General features: G+C 38.7%; 1 protein-coding gene across 1 annotated transcript in view; it reads left to right on the forward strand.

Moving 5' to 3' along the window:
• The window catches only part of LOC124777251 (clavesin-2-like), a 129,887-nt gene extending 108,801 nt beyond the window's left edge, over positions 1-21,086 (forward strand). Inside the window, exons 4-9 of the mRNA XM_047252577.1 lie at positions 1,046-1,137; positions 4,669-4,819; positions 6,561-6,754; positions 6,867-6,977; positions 7,123-7,267; positions 20,716-21,086. Of these exons, the coding sequence (XP_047108533.1) occupies positions 1,046-1,137; positions 4,669-4,819; positions 6,561-6,754; positions 6,867-6,977; positions 7,123-7,267; positions 20,716-20,780 (758 nt within the window). The 3' untranslated portion in view covers positions 20,781-21,086. The remainder of the gene's footprint in view (positions 1-1,045; positions 1,138-4,668; positions 4,820-6,560; positions 6,755-6,866; positions 6,978-7,122; positions 7,268-20,715) is intronic.
• The last annotated feature ends 3,063 nt before the right edge of the window (positions 21,087-24,149 follow it).

Raw genomic sequence — 24,149 nt, forward strand, 5'->3', positions numbered from 1 at the left:
AGATCTGTAGCTAGCTTCAATACTTGTGCTGCCATTAATATTATCAAAATTGTCTCCAGTAACAAAATTATCATATTACACAGTCTGAAAAGGTGAAGTTATGGCAGTTGCCCATTGACCACTTCAGATATCATGCCCTCGGATCATGCTAGCTACCAGTTTTCAGGTTACTTTTTTTATCAGTTTCATTAATCATAGTCAACTATTGAGCAAAGCCCTCCATTTTGTTCACAATCTTTAACCCAATATCTTGACTTCTTTGGAGATTGTAGCATTTGTTCCATTTAATTTAATTTATTATTGCATTGCATTTGATTTGACATAATGTACTCCCATCATTGCTGCCTGGTTTTTCACCTCTAACATGCACCATTGCTAATGCCTAAAGGGTATGACTGAAACATTCTCAAGACTTCTTGTGCAGTCATTTGTTTACCCATTATTTTAAGTTGTCTCAATGTATCTCCAAAAAGGAAGGTTCTGGTTTGACAGCCAGTTGATTAGATCATCATTTGAGCTTGTGCACCAGCTCATATAGAACAAGGATGGGAGACTAAGAAATAAAAAAATTGGATGGCCAGATAGGGATTAGAAAACTTCTCCTTTTGAATGTGAGTTCAACACCTTAACTAATGCTCCACCTCAAGATGTGAATTCATTCCAGGAACTCCACCCACATTCATCATCTAATCATCCTTGCTGGTTTCATTAAAAGATCACACTTGTCAGTTTATAGATTTATGACGCTCTACCACACCATAAGTATTTCTGGGTGACTATATGTACCTTACAACAGTCAACAGCTATTATGAAAGAGTCACCTGTTAATTGGTATAATTCCACAAAAAAGTTGTACTCTAAAAAGTTATTGTAAGGATATAAAAGTTTTGCAACTTTTCCACCTTTTGTGACAGTGCTCTTTGAGCATCCACATTTTGGAGTTATTTCTTATAAAAATACAGTCAAGAAATTACAAAGTTCTTCTTTTGAATTGTTACAACTACATGATGAAAATATTTTTAAAAAAATGTTTGGTGATTTTCAGGTGAAAAAGGGCTCTATTCAAGAACTGATGACACATTCCTCTTAGCTTTTTTAAGAGCGAGGAAGCACAATGTGAATGAAGCCTTCAGACTGGTAAGATTGTGGAACTGTATCACCACAGACATTTGTTTTACCTGTATTCATAGGTACATATGAGAGGGTGGACAAAAATATGGAAACACTAAAAACACAACACATTAACACGCCTAACATGGTGTTAGAAAACCACTGGGATTCAAAACAGCTGCCAGTCTTCTTGAACAGATAAATACAAATCCCGTTTGTTTTGCAAGGGTATTTTATACTGTTCTTCCTGCAAAATAATAGCAAGTTCTAGTTAATTAGTTACTTTCATGTTCTGTGGATCATTTTTGTGATAAATTGTTATGATGTGGAATCAGTCATTTCACATTCATGTTGCAAATTAATTTTTAATATTTCTCCATGCTGAACATTAAAAAGTCTTCTTTATAAATTAGTAATTCCTACTCATCATCTTCTATGAAATGCAAAGTATGGATACAAAATGTAACATATTTCTAGAAAAACTGATACAACATTTTGATACTGCCTTCCCTCTGAAAATGGTAAATATCAGAACTAATGCAATAGGCAATGGCTAGATTACTAAAGGAATTAGAACTTCTTGCCAGAGGAAAAGAAAACACCAAATCTGCAAGGGAAATAATGTCACAGCATATATGCACTTTCACAACAAAACATGCACAAAAATTTTACAAAAGGTCATAAAACAGGCAAAAAGAATGCACAGTGATAGGTATAGAATTTTTTTTAAAATCTACAAATAAAATTGAAGCTATTGTTACATTACAATAAAAAGATTACAGAACCAACTGAAATAGCAAATGTATTCAACAGCTGCTTCACTGTAGTAACTGAGAATTTAACAAAAACTAGTTTTGTTGGAAATCGGCAGAAAATAAGATAATCAGCTGTAAACTATCAATGTTTGCAGATCATGAAGGCAGGGAGGAAACAGTCAGTCATATTAAAGATGTAAAAACAACATACTCAGCAGGAATTGATAACAGACCCAGTAGAATCTTACCAGGTACTGCTCCAAAACGTGATTGACCTCCTCATTCATATATGTAACTTCTCATTAGAGATGAGCATCTTCCCTGATTAGCTAAAAATATTATAAGATTTTCTGATATTCAATGCTATTAATAAATACATTGTGCCAAATTACTGACACATTACATTAACATGCTGTTTTTCAAAAGTATTGGATAAAGTAATGTGTAATAAGTTAATAACGATTATTAATAAAAATGGAACATTAGCCAGTTCTCAACATGGTTTCCAAAGTAAGAAATCAACTGAGACAATAATCCATGAATGTATAACCGCTGTTTTAAAAGCCGTTGATGAAAAACAGCAAATTTCAGGTATATTTTTAGATTTCTAAAGTTTTCAACATGGTAAACCACAGAACACTTCTAAACAAGTTAGAGTACTATGCATTAGGGGATTAGTAAATGAATGGATCTGTTCATTTCTCAGTGACCACAAGCAAAAAGTGTGCATTAGACATGTAGACCTGTCAGAAGAACACCCAATCACCCCAGAAGAACACCCAATCACCTGTAGGATACCTCAGGATTCAATAAAGGGACCTCTTCTCTTGCTGATATATATCACTGATCTAGATATACATGATGGGTCATGACACACAACAGTATTAGTGAAAGCAGCAAAAAAATGATGATATCCAACATGAAGTAAACTCTGTTACAAATCAACGAAGTAAAGGATAAGCAACAAATCATCTTATAATAAACAAAAAGAAAACAGTAGGATTTAATTTCCATAACAGTCAAAACAATATCTTGGAAAATCTAGGTTGGAATGTAACAATGTTATGAAAAGGATAGTTGCTACTCACCATACAGTGGAGGTGCTGAGTCGTAGACAGGCACAACAAAAAGACTGTTGGACAGTTAGCTTCAAGGCCTTCGTCAAAAATAGCATACACACACACACACACACACACACACACACACAGACTCTTTTTGTTGTGCCTATCTGCAACGCAGTTTCTCCACTATATGGTGATTAGCAACTACCCTTTTCATAACATTAAAACAGACAGCATGGTCATCCAACAACCTATTGTGAATAAAGATGAGACAAAATTTTTGGCACTTAAATTCAAAGTGACCTAAAACAAGACAAACATATTGAAAACATTAATGCCAAGTTGAGTACTAGCTGCCGTTTTAAGGGCTCTATAAGGATGCATAAATGAACACTCTCAAGTAATTGTCTGTTACACATATTTTAATGCTCATCTAAAATGCAGACTCATATTCTGGGGAAACTCAAGAGCAGCTTTGGAGACCTGCAGAATCCAAAAAGGGTCAATAGGATTATTACAGGGAGCTGAGACAGACATGTAAACCAATATTTAAAACATGAAAGTGCTACCTCTGTCATACTGTGTACTCTTGGCTCACTAATATATATTTTTATAAAATGCAATTGGAAATGATCATGTATTAGAAAAATATGTGACTGACGTAATCATAACACTAAATTAAAATGTAACTTGCATTTACTACCAGTCAATCAAATAGAAAAATTCAATAAGTTGCTAAATGATATAAAATGTATACTAAAAGCTAATGCTTTTGAAAGATCCATTAAAGAATATCTGTAGTATCACTGTTTCTATTCATTAATTGAGTACTTGAACTACAATAAAGGATAGATCTGTAACAGAGTTTGTGAGTGAGACATTCAGTTCTGCAGTGAGTTTTGTAGCTGCCGTCACCTTTTTTCTCTGTCATAATCCTCTTCAATGACCATCTGTCACAATCACTCGACACCCACTTCCATTCAAGATATGACTTAGCAGATTTTATTCTTCTGCTTTCCCTGTATGTGGGACAAATCTTTGATATGGTGGCTCTTGATATGTCGAACACTTTGGTCATTTGTGTATAGTAGGATCCACTATATGAGCACTAACAATGTGTACACAATCGAATGCACTCAGCAATGATATAATCCATGCACTACTACACAGAACACCACTCTGATCACAACTGACACCTGCAGTGTATTGAGGACATTGTACAAATACTATCCGTGGTCAGATAATACAGTGGAACTTTCTGGCTTGCTGGTTTGGCCAGCATCTCCAGTTACGTTCAAGGATGCCTTTTTCATGGTATTTCCTTATTTTTGTCCGTCTCCTGTAGGTATAGAATCAGATTCAGTATTTGAACTGTGAAGAAATTTGGTTTATTTAAAGCAGCAGATTGTTGTGCATAAATGAACCTTTCATCTATATATGTGTAACAGCATTCCATTTCATTGACAGGTCAAATATTCGTCTCATCACTACATTTAACTGAATTAGTGATGCTAGTTTCAAAAATTTTTCTTTTCATAAAAGTTGTTTTCTGCTTCCATAAAGAAACTTACACCTCAACATATCACATGAAATTATTGCCATTTCTAATCTTTCTTATGAATCTCAATTTCTTGGATCTTGTGAATAGTTATGATCAGGGAAGTAAATTAACATTTGAGATTGCTTAACTGAGTTTTCCTACTGCAACATTATGTTGAAATACCCTTTCACTTTTTCTTCAGCTCAAGAACTTTTACAAAGTTAAGAAGGCTTATCCAAAACAACTTGAATGTTGCCTCCCATCAGAAAAAGGATATGTTTATGACATGGACATAATGACAGTTCTAGACCAAAAAGATAATGATGGGAGGATTGTAGTGATCATGCGGTTTGGTAAGTGTCATTCTTAAAGACTAAGAACTGCATATGAATAGTGTCCATATACTTGCACCTAAATATTTTGATATTGAAAATTTAATTCTTTATTGATTTTGAATCTTCAGATTGAGTATGAACATTTACATTCTTCAATGACAGATATTTTTCACATATCGTAACACCTTGGTTGTCTCACTATAATTTTTTCTTTAGTACAACTACACTCATGCTCATAAATTTAGGATAATTGCAGAATGTGCACAATGTGGCACTACACAAAACTGGTGCTGATGGCATAGGCACATAGGGAACATACATGACACAGAGCTGTAAGTTCACACTATTGGTGATAAGTTGAGAAAACCATCCCGAAACACATGTGCTACAAAATGCCACTGTTTCTTGCACATGTACCCTGACATAAGTATGGGATATGATCACCATGCACATGTACACAGGCCGCACAATGGGTTGGCATAATGTGGATCAGGTCGTTGAGCAGCTGCTGGGGTATATCCTCCCATTCTTGCACCAGTGCCTGTCGGAGCTCCTGAAGTCTCGTAGGGGTTTGAAGATGTGCAGCGATACGTCGACCGAGAGCATCCCAGACGTGCTCAATGGGGTTTAGGTCTGGAGAACAGGTAGGCCACTCCATTCACCTGATATCTTCTGTTTCAAGGTACTCCTCCACAATGGCAGCTCAGAGGGGCCGTGCATTATCATCCATCAGTAGGAAGGTGGGACCCACTGCACCCCTGAAAAGGCAGACATACTGGTGCAAAATGACATCCCGATACACCTGACCTGTTACAGTTCCTCTGTCAAAGACGTGCAGGGGTGTACATGCACCAATCATAATCCCACACCACACCATCAAACTACGACCTCCATACAGGTCCCTTTCAAGGACATTAAGGGGCTGGTATCTGGTTCCTGGTTCACACCAGATGAAAACCCAGCAAGAATCACTGTTCAGACTATACCTGAACTCATACTTGAACATAACCTGGGACCACTGTTCCAGTGACCATTTACTGTGTTCTTGACACCAGGCTTTACAGGCTCTCCTGTGACCAGGGATCAGTGGTATGCACCTTGCAAATCTCTGGGCAAATAAACCATGTCTTTTCAGTTGTCTGTAGACTGTGTGTCTGGAGACAACTGTTCCAGTGGCTGCAGTAAGGTCCTGAGCAAGGCTACCTGCAGTACTCCATGGCCATCTGTGGGCACTGATGATGAGATGTCAGTCTTCTTATGGTGTTGTATGCTGTGGACATTCTGTACTGTAACGCCTGGACACATTTCCTGTCTGCTGGAATTGTTGCCATAATCTTGAGATCACACTTTGTGGCACATGGAGGACCCATAATACGACCTGCTCTGTTTGACCAGCCTCCATTTGCCATAGTATTCTACCTCTCATAACGTCATCTATATGTGTTCTTTGAGCCATTTTCAACACATAGTCACCATTACCACGTCTGAAAACGTCTGCACACTTACTTGCTGACATGCACCAACACACCTCTGCATATGTGGACTGTTGCCAGTGCCACCACGTGATAACCGCAGGTCAAATGCACCGCATGGTCATATCTCGAGGCGATTTAAACCTGCAAACTGCCCACCAGAGCATTGTTTCACCCTGTATCAACGTCATCCTTAATTTATGAGCATGACTGTATTATTAACTGTTCAGATTGTGTGTAATGGAATTATTATTTTATTACTAAGGTTAATTAAATGATTCTTTCAGAAAAACTGGATTACAAAAAGATCGTAGTAGAAGAATGCTTCCAGACAATAGCAACAGTGCTTTCGTTTTGTTGTGAAGATCCTCACGTTCATATCTCTGGTGCAGTATTTATTGTGGATATGAAAGGGTATGGACTTCAACATTTCCTAGTTGCAACACCATCAAACTTATCACTTTTCATTAAAATGTTCCAGGTAAAAATCAGCATTCTGTTTTTGCAACTCATATTAATTGTAAGTCATGTATGTCTGCAAAAGAGATATGTTTGAGTAATCACATTTCATCTATGAAAATATGATTTTACAGGACAGCTTTCCTTTGAGGCTGAAGGGTGTCCATATTGTAAATGCACCATCACTTTTTGCTGCTGTGTTTGCAATTTCTAAACCATTTTTGAAAGAAAAGATGAGACAAAGAGTGAGTATCGTATTGAAATGGTATTGGTGTACTTTGAAACAGCTTCTTTCTGTATTCTAATGTAGTGCCAATATAATGTCATGTTTTTAATATGCACTATGAACAGGGAAACATTAGACTTGTTTTTGATAACTGAATTTTTCAGATTCATGTTCATGGTAGAAACATGTCTTCTTTGCATGAATATGTGCCTTATGAGATACTACCAAAACAGTTAGGAGGAATGGTACCTGATTTCAACTTCAATTCATTCAGACACAAACTACAACAAAATGAAAATATGATCAAAGGTAATGTATTCTTAGTTTGATATTAATCAACTTATACAAGATGGTTCAGAATTCTGTTTCTAACAATTAACATCCCTAAGTTTCACAGGTAGTCATGCAATTTTTGCAAAAACTAAGCTGTTGTCTTGATGATCCATATAATACATTTAGTTTAATATGTTTTAACACTGCTTATACATGGCATTTCTTTGTTGTTGTTGTTGATAATGATGATCATGATAATGGTGATGACACTGTTGGTGCTGTTACTGTGTTTATGCTAGCCGCAATAAATAACATACATATAGAAATGCTGAACTAGAACCACATTTAATCAGGGCTTGGTAAAGATGCACATGACATTAACTTGTGCACTGTACAAGAAGTGAATATTTCTAGTACCAGAGAGAGACTGACTTGGCTACTTGGCATGAACAAAGATACAGCATGTCAACGAAAGAGTTTACAGTGTATTTGAAGCACTTCTACTCTTGCAAATAAACTATCAAGTATGTTGTAAGCAGATAAATCTATCACCTTGATAGGTAGCCCTAGTTTTCAAATTACTGAGTTAATAATTATAAGTAGAAAAATAAGAGAAAAACCAAAATTACTGTTTTAAAAAAAAAAAGAAAGAAAAGAAAAAGCAGAATTGTCAAACACTGTCACAAGGATTGTGACAGGCCACTAGCCTGACATCAGCAATGCAGGGTGCCTATGCATGTGACTCCTCACCATGACAGAAGCCGGCTACCTTCGAGTCTATGCTGGCCAGCATCGCCAGAGTGTGGTGTGTTGGTCTCATGTTACTGTGATGGAATTGTTCAAAACATTCCTCTTGACCACCAGTGAGTCTTTGGGCCCATTGGCTTGTCACTCCATCCCTCACCCCAAGTGCTGTCTACTCTACAAGGTGATGTTATTTAATGTATTTGTTAATGATATAGGTGTTGAGGAGGAAGAAAAGAAAATATTGTATGCTGATGACATGACAATACTAAATAGTGACCAAAATATGGAACAGCTTGAGAGAAGAGCATACATATCTGCAAATGTCACAGATCAATGGCTGTTGGAAAATGAACTGGTTATAAATCTAAAAAAGACTATGCATGCAGTGTTTAAAAACAAGGAAAAGGCTGTAGACATGGATTTAGAGGTTGATGGAACAAGGCTGGAAGAAGTAGAATCTGCTAGATTCTTAGGTATTCTTGTGGATAATGAACTGAAATGGAAAAAACATATTAATAATGTCTGTAAGAAACTGAGCTCTGTCATATTCTTAATGATGCAGCTATCACAGTATTCAGACAAGAACCTTCTGTGTACAGTGTATCATGGACTTTTCGAACCATACTTACAGTATGGAGTGACGGTGTGGGGAAACTCAAACAAACAAGAGACAAAACGAGTGTTCACATTACAAAAAAAAAGCAATTAGGACCATTTTAAGAAGAAAGACCTCTGAAACATGCAGAAACTGTTTCAAGAATTTAGGTATCTTAACTTTTTCATCATTATATATATACAAAACAATAATGTACATCACAAAAGGTAGTGAGGACTGGATTGCAAATGCTAGTGTACACACCCACAATACAAGAAAGAAGAATGAAGTACGGAGCATACCCCACCGACTGGCAATGCTAGAAAAAGGACCCCAGTACTCTGGTATCAGACTACTAAGAAGTCTGCCCAAAACCCTGCAAGATAGTGTACTTCACAATGAATTTACAAAGAAACTTAAAGACTATCTCATTGAAAAAGAGTTTTACAGTGTTGCAGAATACTTATGCCATTAAATTTGTATATATTGTTACTCATTATCAGTGATGTAAAAATGTAAGCTAAAGGTGTAGAAAAATAATTGATAAAGAATTTTAATACTTTGACATATCCTATATTACACGTACATTTACTGTACACGATGTAATCTTACAGGATCAAATAAAATTCAATTCAATTCAATGTGAGGAGAACTGATGTCACTACTGTGGGCAGCAGAGGGTGTATCACTCCCTGCAATGCAACATCCAAATCAAAGTTGTGATATCATCATTGTGAGATGACTGAGGCTATAGTTTGTGTTTTGGTGATCATCATGGGGTTGAGAGCTTGATGGCAGCGTAACTGCAGAGTTACTTTTTTGAGGCTGGAGGAGCCATGGAAACTCTCTTAGTTTAGGGGTAATTCTAGGGATGGCTGGAGCCCATGTCATGTGAACGGTGTAATTTACTTGGGAATTCTGTCCTTTGTGCCAAATCTGTGGCATTTGTTTGTTTTACATCATCATTTTGGCCATATGGCAAGACAGTATAGGGAGTTCAGATGGTTTGTGCTTAGATAGAATAAATAAATGTGACATTGTTGGTAACTGAAGAGTGTTCAGTCCATGTTATTTTTGAGTTATTATTACTGAAATTGTAAATATGAGTAAGAGTGATGCAATGGCATAATCAGAGACTCAAGATGTCACCAGTGAGGAAGCTATGCAATCATTAATTGATCAGGTAGCTCAGTTAAGGGTAGAGAATATACTTGTAAAAAATAAATTAGCAGAGAAAGGCGACTTGGGGTTTTTGAAGTTGCAGAATCTAGGGGCTGGATCTGGCTAAGTGAACCTTTTTTCTCCGTTTTCCAGTAGGTCCTCTGAGGCTGTGTTATCAAATGTGGAAGACCTATTGTCAAGGCCTAATGAAGCCATGGAGGATTTTGTGGACAGGATTAGGAAACTTAATGTGCATACATATGAGCTGACACAGAGTGATGAGGCAAACAAGGCGTTGCTAGGAAGCAAAGCAATGGACTGTCATTGCTTTCCTAAGAGGTTTAGTACTGGCAATATCAGGAGTGCATACACTGGTGCACCTAGGGATCTCTACTTGGCAGTTAAGCTAACAGTGGAACTCAAGGAGATTGATGGTGCTAGAGGGGTAAGAGATCAGAGAAATGTGTTTGAGCAGATATGAGGTATTTTAATTGTGGACATATGGTGCATGTTTGGAGGAAGTGCTGTCAGTCACAGAGTGATGGAGGTTGTATGAACTATCAGTCATTCTGTGGGAATAACAATAGTTAGGGTATGAAACAGCAGCAGTATTATAGGAATAATTTCAGGGGTGGTCCGGGTGTTAATAAGCATCCGTTAAACTCAGAAGGGAGCCCCAGACCTGCTGAAAGGTGTTCTCAGTACAATTGAATGCAGTGGATATGAATACAGAGGTGGAATGTGCCATAGCAGGGATAATAGATGGTAAGAAGGGTACGTTTTTGTTGGACAGAGGAGTGTATGTGTTGGTGGCCTCTAGAGATTTAGTAGGTAAGAGGCAATGTGCTCCACCATGTTTTGATTTGTGTGTGGTGTAGGATAGTGAGATATGACCACTGGGGTCAGTGATGGTGAATTTTAAATTAGAGGAAACCAAGTTTAAGCAGTGTGTGGAACTGGTATCTCATGTGAATGAGGGCTGCAGTATGATCCTTGAGCTAGACTTTATGCATTAACATCATGCCATAATTGACCTTCAGTAATGTGTGATGGAGCTTTGTGGGAGGACATTCCTTCTAGGGGAAGCTGTCATCAACATTGATTTGCCTTGAGGAGCATCTCTTTTACAAGACAGTCCAGTTAAACTGCAAGCAATGACATTAAGGCTTGCATGATCATGTGGCGAGTGGCACTGGGAAGTCACTTTGTGTGAATGTGGAGTCTGACTTACCAGATGGAAGAACTGTTATTATAGTTTCAGGACTTGCTCTTTCTATGAGGACCATTGCCTGTAATGAACATGATGCAACACAAGATTCCTACAAGGAATGAAGCACTGGTGTACAGAAGGTTGTAAAATATGCCACAGTCTCTGCAGCCAATTTTGGAGGGGTTTGTCAATCAAAAGTTGGCTGATAGCACAATACGAATAGGGGGGGGGGGGGGGGGGGGCAGGAATTGTTATTGTACCAAAGGAGTCTGTGGACAAAGGGAGGAAGTATCGGTTCTGTTGGTGTTACTTGCATTTGAACAACCATGTGAACTACCAAATGCTTACCCCATCCAAACACCACAGAAACCATTGATAATCACAGTGATGGACTTGAGAATTAGTGCAATAAATTAGAGATGGACACAGAGGACAGAGAGAAGACTGTGTTTAGAGTATCTTGGGGACATTATCAGTACAGAAGAATGCTGTTTCATTTAAAGAGTGCACCAGTAACAATTCAGTGTTCATTGGATGGAGTGTTAAAAGAATTGAAGCCCCATCAATCTTCAATGTATCTGGATGACATACATGTGTTTTTAAGAGATGTGCAGGACCATAGTCAACACCTGAGGGATGTACTCAAGAAATGACAGGCTGACATTTAACACTGAGTACTGAAAAATTTCATTTTAGAGTTGGAAGAAGTAAATTACTTAGGTCATTTAATTAATAAGTATGATGTGAGAACTGATCTGAGATTGACACAGGGAGTGTGGGATTTTCCAGTACCAGGAACAAGCAAGGAGTAATTGTCTTCCCTGGACCTCGTAAGTTGTAGAAAATTCATGAGGCAGTCTGCAGATAGAGCATGACCCTTTATACAATTACTACGGAAAGGTACCAAATTTGTGTGGCCTGAGGATTTTCAGAAAGCATTTGCTGCGTTAAATGAAGTTTTCATGTCAAGTGCAGAGATAGTGTTTCCACATTTTCCAAAGGAATTTATTTTATTTTGTGATGCATTTGGTGCATTTTGAGCCTAGAGGTCAATGCAGGAGAACTCACTATCACTTTTGCAAGACAATTTAATGGAGCGGAGAGGAATTATTCTAGGACAGAGAGAGAGATGCTTAGCCTGTTGTACAGAGTGAGAGTCTTCTGGTGTTACTTGAATGAGAAGAAGTTTAAAGTGGAGACTGACCATGCTACTTTGAAGTTGTTACTATGTTTGAAGGACTCATCTGACAGACAGACAAGATGGGCATTCAGACTCAGTGAATTTGAGTATGAAGTAATCAACAAATCAGGGATGGAACACGGAAATGCAGATGCACTAAGCAAGAAGGTAGCAGTAATACAAGCACTAGTTTAAGACCTTGCTTAGTGTTAAGCAGCACAGAGTGCAGACAGACAGTGTAAGCAGTACTGTAAGCAGCAGCAGTTCAGCATGTGTGATGGATTATTGTGTAGGGAGATTTGATTAGGACCACAACTGCTTGTACCAGCAAAGTTAAGGGAAGAGGTGCTAAGACAGATGTGTGATCATGTTTTGTTAGGTCATGGAGGGTGCAGAGTGAGGACTCAGAAGGTGGCAGAGAAATACTGGTGGAGAGGATGGAAAAGCAATGTTGATATGTACATCAGGAAATGTGTCAATGTGTGCAGCATGCATATTGGATTTGGAAAGAAGTACTATTTCTGATGTTGCCTTATTGTTTTATTGGTTATGTTAGGTCTGTTCAGCTGATCTCCAGCAGGGAATCATTTTGTGCTGATTATAACAGACCACATTTCTTGTTACACTGAGGTGGTGCTGACTGCTGATGCTTGACCAACAAGCACTTAGAGTTCCTTAAGTGTCAGAGAATAGATAGATGTTGAAGTTTGTGGTGCCAGAGACAATAATTATGGATCAAGGGGTGAACTTCAGGTCAGACCTGTTGAAGGAATTGTGCCAGCATTGAAAGTGAAAAAAGACAAAACTGAGAACTAGTTCACTTTGTCCTTAATCAAATGGCATCAGGCATTTGGTAGGATGCTTATTTATTATGTTAACCCCCACCATACAGACTGGCACACATATTTATCTTTTGTGGTAAATGTATATAATTTGAAGGTACACACCAGCACTGAGCTGTTGTCATTCAAAATGTTTTATGATAAGAAGAAGATGCCATCACCATTCGATATGATTAAGCAGAAAGGGGGCAGGAATGGAGAGTCAGTCCAAGAACTTGTGGGAACAGTTAGGGAGGTTTGGAAGAAGGTCCAACAGGTGAACAGCAAGGCATTGAAAGCCAAGAGAATGCAGTTAGGGGTACGGGAACTTTACCTCAAGACAAGGTGGGACAGTGAGTGATGTCAAATCCATATACTCTGAAAGGGAAGGCAAGTTTATGACACAGTATCAGGATCCATAACGTGTGATTGAAAACACATCACTTGCAAATGTAAAGCTGCAGTTGCCTACAAGGTCAACGATTGTATATGTAAGACATTTACAGCCATTCAGGGGTGAGCCAGAAGCAAGCCCAGGCATTATATTAGTGGAACCAAGGAAGAAAGGGAAAAGTAACAAGCAGAAGAATGAGCAGCAGGAAAGGAGGTCCATATACCTTGTATACTGTATGTGTTAAGGCCTTCAAGGTAATCAACATGTTTTGCGTTTGGTTATAATTTTCTTTTTTTGTGTATTACATAGGTTGTTAAGGTGATTTTAGGTAGGATCATATGTGTACCTTTAATTAATTGATGAGAGCTGCTGATTGGAGACAGCTGGCTGCTGGGGAGAAGGGAGCTGTCCTCTGGTTGCCATTAGGAGAAGGCAAGTGAAGGAGAAGACTAGTTTTGCCCATGCTGTACACTTTCATCTTTGTTGGAATATGGGTGCTGCCAGGTCATAGCTTGGACAGAGGAGCTACATTTTTCAGGCAGCAATATGTGGTATGATCTAGTCACAAATGCTCATTAAGTTTGATTTCAGCGTATGAGAACTATGGATGGAGGTAAGAAGTTTGAAGAGGTATTTTCGGCTTTACAACAATTAGTGTGTAGTAATGGAGTACTAAGGAAGGGTAAAAAGGGGATGGAGGCATACTCAAGATACTCAAAACACTATTTGGGTCAGCAGATGCAAACAACATAAATGAGTTGAACAGGACATCTGAAGCCCTAGAGAATTGTCAGAAGGGAATAGGGTGACTGTATATTTGCATTCCACATGCTTTGTGAGTTTCGAGAACAGCATGTTCAACAACACACACATACCTCAGCAGCTAACTAGAGAGGTAATTAATTATAGCAGAGCATCAACTAACAGACTAAACTGGTATTTAGAGGTAGTTCAAGCATGGATGCAAGTATCAATGCAAAATAAGAGTAAGAGGACTGTTGGAGTCACTGGGAAATAGCATCTAGCATGCAAGAGTCAAGTTGACCAGTTTGAAGGAGGTCGTTCATCAGGCACTTCTGATGTAAGAAAATATTATTATTATTATTATTATTATTATTATTATTATTATTTAAGCATCAGAATGAGAAGGGAGGCAGCATATATTTGCATGGCTCCCTTTCCCATTTAGAAAGTGCCACATACCATTGTGGAACAGTGAACAGTGAGGCTTTGTGCGCGTGATGTGCGATTAGAGAAGTTTTCTAAGAAATTCCTGGACGTCACTTGCACTGAAAATGTACCTAAGGGCTAGTTTAGAACTGAGTTGGTGAATATTACAAGGGAGGGGGAATATAAGTAGTATGTTAACGTCAGCCTTGACTATTCTGTCCATACAATGACACATCAGACACGGTTGGCTCTGTAAAAAAACTTGGCACACAGAAAGTAAATGATTAAGCAAACACAAATTTAGAGTATTTGACACTATAAATACGAACTTGGATGTACATATAACATGTTAACACTTACGTCAATAACAATGACAGTGCTTGAATGGTTTGAAAAGTTTATAAATCACATAGAAATGTTCATTTATTAACCACTCTGTGTTTTTCACACATACTAGTCTCACACGCAACAAAATAACAGTATTTATCAATAGATTTAAACAAATTACCAATCTCATAATGACGCCTATGTAATGGTGTGTCCGTATTATACAGGAGATAAAAAGAGAGTGATATCATCCAGCAGTGGACGATGGGTTGCACACTTGTTTTTTGTAATATCCAAATGTCTTCAGAGTCTGTCTTTAATATCAATGTTTTTACATGTGTGTTGAATTAGTCTATAGTTTCTTAGGCGTGTCAGTGGTGCTGGCTTCATTTCTCTTTGTAAATTGTCAAAATACATCATTACAACACATAGTTAAATATTATACATTGGCAAATAAATGGCTCTTGGCTTCTTTCATTACTCAAATCAGTGTTTTATGTGACGAGATGTGGTGGTGTGAAAATACATCTCACACTACATGAGCAATTGAACCTATAGCCTTATTATCACCTGAGCAATACCTGAAGGGGTAGAGAAAGGTGTAAAGAGAATTATCGCCATAGCTACAGTTAACAGCAGAGCAAACAGCCAGAACCTGCCTTTCTACTACCATGGGGCAATGGCAGAAGCAAGAACAAATAGTGCATGGCTGTATGTGTCAGCGAAGGTACCATGGGCAACAAGCACACATTGTTTAAGTGTTACTTGGTGCACACCTGCCCAGTAAGGCTAGAAACTGTGGGAAAGTTTGTGCAAGTAAAAGAGGATGGTGCATTACTGGTGATGGAAAATGGGTATCAGAAAGTGGTAATGACTAAGGGTGAGGTACAGCAATGCAAAAGCAGTGTGGTTACCATATGCCCTACTCACTAGATCCAGATGGGAGGAAGAACATATGCCATGCATTTGTCCGGGGGCAAGGCAGAAGGTCATCCATGCCAAAAGTTGGTGATAGAACCAGAGCTGTACTCCCAGCAAGTGGATCTTCATTGGGTGTGTTCAGTGTATGATGGCATAATAGTGGTTTCAAGTTGCTATGAACAAGGGAAGCTCATAGAAGCAAGTCACTTATAATTAAGAAGCATTGGGCTGTTAGTTACTGGAACTCTTTGTGGTACTATGGGACCAGTACTTCAGTTACCAGCTACAGTACAGGCGTTACTCTTTAAATATAATACAGCCACAGCTGTATTACCTGGATAAGCCCTTAGAGATGTTTCCTGGACAAAACTTTATCTTCTTGAATGATACCTGGGAGCCAAGCCTAATTCATTCAATAAGTTACATGATAGCTGCACAGGATGGGTGAATCTTGGTGGAACAATTAATGCTCTATCAGGATGATAGGCATCATGTAACCACAAACTTGAGGGTCACAGTTTCTAGTGACATACTGACTCTGATTTTGCTCCTCATAGCTCTTACTTATCAGAGATAACTAACCATTCAGAAACCCAACCTATGAGTAGCCCGGGTTCCAGTGGACTGGATTCCCTGAGCAAGCAATGGAGAATGAATTTGTAGAGCTTCGAAAGAGGGGAAGCAGCCATAAAATTTAATGTAGTAAATACTGTAATGTGTAATGTAGTATAGTTAGCAATAGAGTTTAAAAATGCCAGTCTGGTATAATCTTGGGAGCTTGTACACATTTTATAGGTCAAGGGTGATATAGTCACGGTGGAGAATGTGTCCTGAACAAGACCCAAGGGACCGGGTCTTTCCCATGGAAGGGAACAATATAATGTCATTACCTAGTTTTTGTGAAATTTATGGGAGTTTGTAAGGAACCCACCTAAAAGTGTTGTAGTAGCATCCATGGGCTGGTAACTGGAGTGTTGAAATGTGTGGGTCAGTTAACACATATGCAAAAGTATTGTCAGGTGGACTAGCCATACTTGGTGAAACATACATCACACAGTAGTAATAGCCAGAGTAGGTGGACGATGCACCACACCAGGACAAGACCCATGTTGTGCGCTACTTAACCAGAGGCTGGGCAACACTGCAAAAAATGTGCCTCAGAGGTGTGCATTTTGAGGCAGGTTCATTTAAAGTTCAGCAGCACTGCTATGATGCGATATCCATGCTACATTATGAGGTGAATGGTCACCATCAGCTGCTTCCATGGCTTCAGACTGGGTTAGGTCAGCCTCCTCCTGCACTGAGCTCCTTGTGAGACTTGGTACCACAGTGCCACCAACCTACAATCCACATCTGCTGTCACCAGAAACCTGCTATGTGGCACAGATCATGTCCCGTGCACAGTAGTCTTCACCTGTCTGCCCCCACAGTGGATGCACATGGGTACTGAGTCACCAGGTGTGGTCATTCCACAGTAGGACACAATCATAGCAGAAACAGGATAATGCCACTGACCTAAGGACCATAGCCTATTGTCAGGTCTCCAGCCGTTGCTCAGCCAGCCATCAACAATACGTGGCAACACACCTCACCAAGGTTGAAGCAAGCCGCCTGTGAGTTGATGCTAACCAGAGTCACCAGAGTGGGTCATGTGAACCTCACATTGTTAAAACTTGATGTGTATTTGGATTTGAATAAAAAATGTCTCTCAACTACCGGTGTGTCACTGGGCCCTAAAGCTCATCGCTCCACCACTCACCGCACCGAGTGTCATCTGCATTCTGTAAAGGATTAGATTTTCAATGACGTATCACCTTTACAGATATCTGTCAGTGTGAATAAAACTGAAAGTAGTGATGACCATATTAATAAATTGTAGGATCAGCTACTTAGCTGGTTTTACATTGGCTTCAGTGTCTTCTTTGGGAATGATTGTCAGAACAGGTATAGTCATTTTGAAGAAATTATCTACCAAGTTTATGTGGTACATCAGGATAGCAATTAAGCAATGGATAAAATTTTGTTGAAACTGACTGGGATGAAGCTAAGTGGAGTACACATATTGAGTATGCATTGATGGTGCAAACAATGTCAATACTTGGAAGAGGTGAAGAACAAACAAGCAGGGAGTTTATTGCCTCAGAATATGTGAAGGAAATGTCAGGAACACCTGATTCAATACTTTGATAACAATGCAGCACAATGCTCTTTTGTAATGGGGCTATGCATTTTAATTACACCTAATGACAATGAAACAATACCTTTTCATGCTGCAAACTTTGCATAAAGAGATGCTCTGATGCTCTGAAACTGAACACTAGACTAGCCAGGAGCACTGACAAGCTCAAAAAATGGGAGCACATTCAGTCACCAATACAGGGCATCACATCATCGACTTCTATAGAACCGTCAACTTCCTTCCACTTATTCTCAGAGTTTGGCCACTCCATCTGCATCACTAATGCATGGATGGCCCAGTGAATATAATGAAGTGTTACCAACCATTGGCTGATGGAGTCTACTGTTATGAGTCCACAGCCATTTGCCTGTGTAGGAAACTTCAACTCTGCAAGCTGCATTCCTGCCAATCACACCCGTGACCACCTGAAGATGAGAGTAGTTCAATTTTCCATGAATGAAGAACCGATCTCCCCGTCGGTGAGTTGTTTATCTAGGGAGCAGAGTGGTTGTACCACCACTCTTGGGCACTATAAGTACTGCCTTACTGGTTGGGTGCTAGGACTGCCTCTCAGGCTGTCCTTTGTGCTGCTGCTGAGTCTTTTGCCGAAGAAATGGTGCACTACAGTGGATGATCCCGAAATAGTGGCTAATATTTTCAACATTCATTTCTTAACAGTCACAAATCAAATGGGGTGCTTGGGTTTGGTAAAGAAAGCTACAGAATTTGTGCTTAACCCCTTAACTAACAAAATAGATGAGATGTGTGTTCGGAAAATGGCAGTGAAAGAAATTGAAAAAGTAATTCTCTCCTTAAAAAGTAAAAGCTTTGCTGGAGTTGATAACATTTCCAGCAAATTATTGAAATATTGTTGTAGAGAAATAAGTACAGTCCTCAACCATATTTATAATATGTCCCTGGAGGAAGGCGTATTCCCTGACAGGCTAAAATGTGGATTTATACAACCAATTTATACAAAGGGAGAATAGACTGATGCTTCAAATTATTGACCCATTACATTACTCTCAGTTTTTTCTAAGGTACTAGAGAAACTGATGCACAACTGAATGGTTGAGCCAACAACCTAGGAATGAGTGGAACATTGCCACTGGAGTAGCTCAAGGCTCAGTATTGGGCCCACTTCTTTCTCTAACATTTATAAATGATCTGCCACTCAGCACAGAACATGGGGAAATCATCATGTTCACTTATGACACTACCACAGCAGTTAATAATCCATAAGGGAATGCATCAAATGAAATAGTAAATAAGGCTTTTGCAGATATGACAAAATGGTTCAAACTAATGGTCTTTCCAGCAATCTAAAAAATACAAATTATGTTCTTTTATCCTAAATGGGTGAACATGAGATTCTAAAGGTTGAGTCCTCCAAGTTCTTGTGTCTACAAATAGACAGGAAACGTAAGTTGCACTACCATATTCAAGAGCTGTCCAAAGGGTTAAACTCAGCAACATTTTCCATGAGAATCAAATCAGACAATAGGGAGATGGCCACAATAAAAACAGCACACTTTGGCTATTTCCATCATCTTATGGCCTACGGTGTAATATTCTGGGGAAATCAACCAATAGCAAGAAAAGTGTTCCATGCACAGAAGTGAGCCTTAAGAATTATGTGTGGAGTTTGTCCTAGGCACTCATGCAGGAATGTATTTAGAGATCTTCAAATCTTTACAACAACAAACCAATAGTTTGTCCCATAATTGTAACACCAGAAGAAAACTTGATATTCTTTATGATCTAAGCACAAAGAGCATGGTGCAGAAGGGAGTTTTATACAGTGGCACCCAGATTTTTAATGCTCTTCCACCAATAATTAAAGAACTGGTTGGAAATATACACAGGTTTAAAGAAAAGCTGAGGCAGTTCCTTCTAGATGGATCATATTATAGTACAGATGAATTTCTAAGCCAAAATGCTAAGTATGCTTAAATCTATTTTTGTGGCCTTTATGGCCTAATCATCATTCTTTGTCTAGCTATTGTGTAGTTTAAAATTGAAATGCATGTATATCTGTATGCATAACAGTATATTCGTTCAGATGTCACGTATGATAACTCATAAGTAAGATTATATGTTAGCTTATTTGTTCCTGTTATTTATATGGTGAGAACAATGTACTTGTGCACTAAACAATAATTTGTAAAAATTTCACTCATTCTATATCCAGAGATATATTCTCATATGGATCCACAGAACACAAAATAAAAAATTCCTTTGACTGCTTGTATTCCAGTTAAGAGATTAGAGTATTGTAATATTTTAAGACTTACACAATGTTCAAAGATTATTTTTTTATAATAAAATATAGCCTATAGTTATGGTTCCAACTTCATTTGCTGTACATATTGTACATATTTTTCCTGGAGAATGTATGTGTGACATACTTTTCTTTACTTTTCAGAAAATTTTAGTAATGTCTCCTGTACAATTCCTGCAGAAAATTTTATTCTCTTATTTATCTCTCCTTCTTTATTGAAGTCATTCATTATGATCCTATACATTACTTACTTTTGTTTAACAGCTTTTATGACTCCTTATAAAGATATTAAACTTTTTATCTTTGCATGAAAATATCAAATAGCTCTCAAATGTCTTCATTTTCTAGGTACTTAATTTTGTGTTTGACATTATTTCAGTATAAAATCAACCAAAGTGTTACTTATTTTTGCTAAACATGGTATCATGTGACAGTTTGCTCAGACACCTAAATTTCTTATGACAAATGAAAATTTTATATTCAGAACATTTTTTTCAGCATGGAACAAATATGGATATGGTATGGAACCCCAAGACAATTTCGAAATTGGAATGTCAAAATGAATGTGAAGATTAACCTTACTATGTCTAGGTAGTATGCCCTTTGGTGGTAAGAAAAATTATTATGCATGCAACTGTATAAAAACTCAGTAAATAGAATTCAGAATTCTAGTGTTATGTTATACAGTCATGAAAACTGAAACATTTGTGCCATATGTATTAACAACATCATTGAAACAGTACAGAATTTATATGTTAGAAACAAACAATTTCGAACATTATCTCGTATAAGTTCTTAGTGATTATAAATTGCAGTAAGAATTTAAATGTCTCCTGTCAAAGTGTAAAATATATTCATTTTGTCTCAGGAAATCTGTTGGAGCTAATCTGAGTGACATTACATCTTATGTCATTGTATATTTTTCAGTATTGAAACTCTTATTGTTGCCTTCTTATTCTTTCCAAATCAACATCATAGTTTTACCTCAGTTTTCATAACAAAATAAATATCCACATATGAACATTTTATGTGCAATAGCTTCTGACATAGATGAGTACTGTCAAGAATATGGAATTCTTAGACAAAGTAAATGCAATGAATATGTGGTGATACAAAGAAAAAGAGACATAAGTGCACATTATTAAACACAATGAACACTTATTATCTACAGTCATAGTATCTGTATGTACTAGAATCATATTACCAATTTATTACCAATTCTGCATCCTTCACAATCCTTGGCTGGACAGAATGTGTCAAGATTACTATGAGAGTGAATCAAACATAAATGTAATTTTTGTTCCTAAGCATCAACAGTTGGTAGGACTGGATCCACTCTTCTAGTATTGTTGAGTGGGACTGTTAGGAGTGGGGAGAGCCAGCCATTACATACTTCCAAGAGTTTTGTCAGTAATGCTCACAATGTTGGAGCAATAGCACCCCTCCACTGCACAACACATAATTATAAAATTTCTTGCTTGTGAAGGAGTTCAAGCAACAGAGTTTTCCAGGATTGGCTGCACAGTTTGGTGATCAAACATTGTTAGGGAGATGTTTCTGTATCTGCCATAAAGAGTTCAAGGCAGGACAAGAATATGTGGAAAATCTGTAGCATGACTGCCATCCCCAGACCAGCATTACAGATGAAAACATTCATGGTATTTTAGCATTCTAGAAGGCAATCAATGTGTGAGGATATGGAAAATTTCAGATGAGGTTGGAATAAGTCAGGAGATCTTCATAAATGATCTAATTTCTGTAAAGTGTGTTCTAGATGGGTGTGTTGCCTTTTGATGAAAAATTGGAAGTTGAGACTTCTGGAGGTCTGTCAGAGGTTTACAGCAGGGTTTGAGAAAGAAAGTGATATATTTTTGAGTTGGATCATCACCTGTGAAGAAACATGGGTCCACCAATACAGTTCTAAAACCAAACAAGCCAGTAAGGAGTCATGGAGGAAAGGGCAGGAAGCTCCAGTGAAAGCTAAGACTTCACTGTCAGTGAGCCAAGTTTCTTTCAACCATTTTTTTCTGACCATTGAGGCATTCTTCTCATTGAGTTTTTGCATGAGCAATGCACGGCCACTGCTACATACTACTCTGAGATGTTGAGGAAGGTGAGGGATGCATATCACTGCAAAAGATGAGACCAACCGATTCGACAGGTCACCTCCTCCACAATAATGGCAGCCCCCAATACTGCAGCTCTACAAACTACAGGAAACGCATCATTCTCCTGACAACCTGGACCTATCACCTTACAATCTCAATTTGTTTGGACTGCTTAAAGAACCTATAGGAAGGCACGATTTAAATATGACAGGGCACAGAGAAATTCGTGTGCAGCTTGTTCCTGATGCAATCAGCTACTTTCCAGAATGCTATGATAAAAAACCTTCCTTCTTGCTAAAATGGGAAATTATGTGTAAAATTAAATTTGTGGCGTCGATAGTTCGTATCGACCACGAAATTTAATATCTGTGAACTCTAAGTGCTCTGTCAAGTCTCCGTCTTAACTTTACGTCAGTCAGTGCTTTGTTATACTTTATTCTGTATGGACGCAGTGTCAAGTAAATATATATGAGCTATAACATATATGGGAATTAAGTTTTCCATATCCCGATTACCGATCCCTTTCCATAGTGGTGACCCCGCAGTTCGTTCGTGTTTCACATCTTCCGAGCCGGTGTTTATGCAACAGGTTATATGCACTACACAATGACCATGCCAAACAATGCCTTGTTTGAAGATGTGGAAGCACAACTCTGCTCACCGACTTTTGTCGTTTCTTCACCAACGGCGTATTCATCATTTACACACAGTGATTCACGTTCTCAACCAATGCCGTGTGCTAACCTCATTAGTTTTCAATGGTAGACAACTGTGCTGTTATAGTGAAAATGGACTCAGGCTTCACGTCACTGGATTATATCCATCTGACAGTGAAATGTGAACTGAACAATATTTCAAATTGTGTCTCTTCAGATCGAGTGTTTCAAGAACAAAGTGATCTCCTTTCAAACACGTATTTAGCCACCCACCGGCGTGCTACATCAGTTACTGTCAGGCTGTGTGCAATGCCGCAATTACTACAAAACGCGCTGGATCTGTTCTGATCACATGGTGTTCCAGTTGTGTCTAATTTAAATGCACAATTCAGTGTTTCGCATAACATGGACCCCTTACCTTACCTCAGTGGACCGCCACATGCACTACAGGCATGTTATGCAGCAGATAGTTTCCAAACGGATGGCATTCTCAACCCCTCCCCCTCCCACCCACCCACCCTCACTTGTGGGGCTCCCCATTTCCAGTCGCTCAACTGCCTGCCGCTCCCACAGCACCACCTGTGTCTGCCGCACCGGTCTCTCGTCTGGAAGCAAGTCGTTTCCATTGAGCAATCGTCACTCATGGTACAGTTCCGGGGCCCCCTTCGTGTGCCATCCGTCTGCCCGTTTCCACGGTACAGTCTGTGCCTGCCATGCCATCTTTTCGTGCAACACAGTCAACTATGCCAGCTGCCGCTACTACAGATTCGCTCACCTGGTTTAAATCCGGGCCTACTGTGGCGGTCTCTGACTTAACCTCAGTCCAGCTGCTACCCCAGGAGACACTGAAGCTGCCGTCGTCACCCCCTCCTGGCTGCCTGCCGAAGCTAATGCCCTTATATGAGGACAACCCAGCATCGTGGTTCACACTCATCGAGCATCTGTTCGAATTACATCATGTGTCTGACAATAACTCAAAGTTTCTTTGCCTCATCACACGCCTCCACAACCACTCGGATTTTATTTGTGATCTGCCCCTTTCGCTGCCGCCTGCACCAAAATACGACTTGCAAAGAAGACTATAGTGGAACGACTTGCCTGCTCGCCACAAGAGTTAATAATCAAGATTCTCTACGAGGAGCACCTGGGGGAATGCACTCCCTCACAA

This window comes from Schistocerca piceifrons, chromosome 2 (genome assembly GCF_021461385.2).
Source record: "Schistocerca piceifrons isolate TAMUIC-IGC-003096 chromosome 2, iqSchPice1.1, whole genome shotgun sequence".
Taxonomy (NCBI): Eukaryota; Metazoa; Arthropoda; class Insecta; order Orthoptera; family Acrididae; genus Schistocerca; species Schistocerca piceifrons.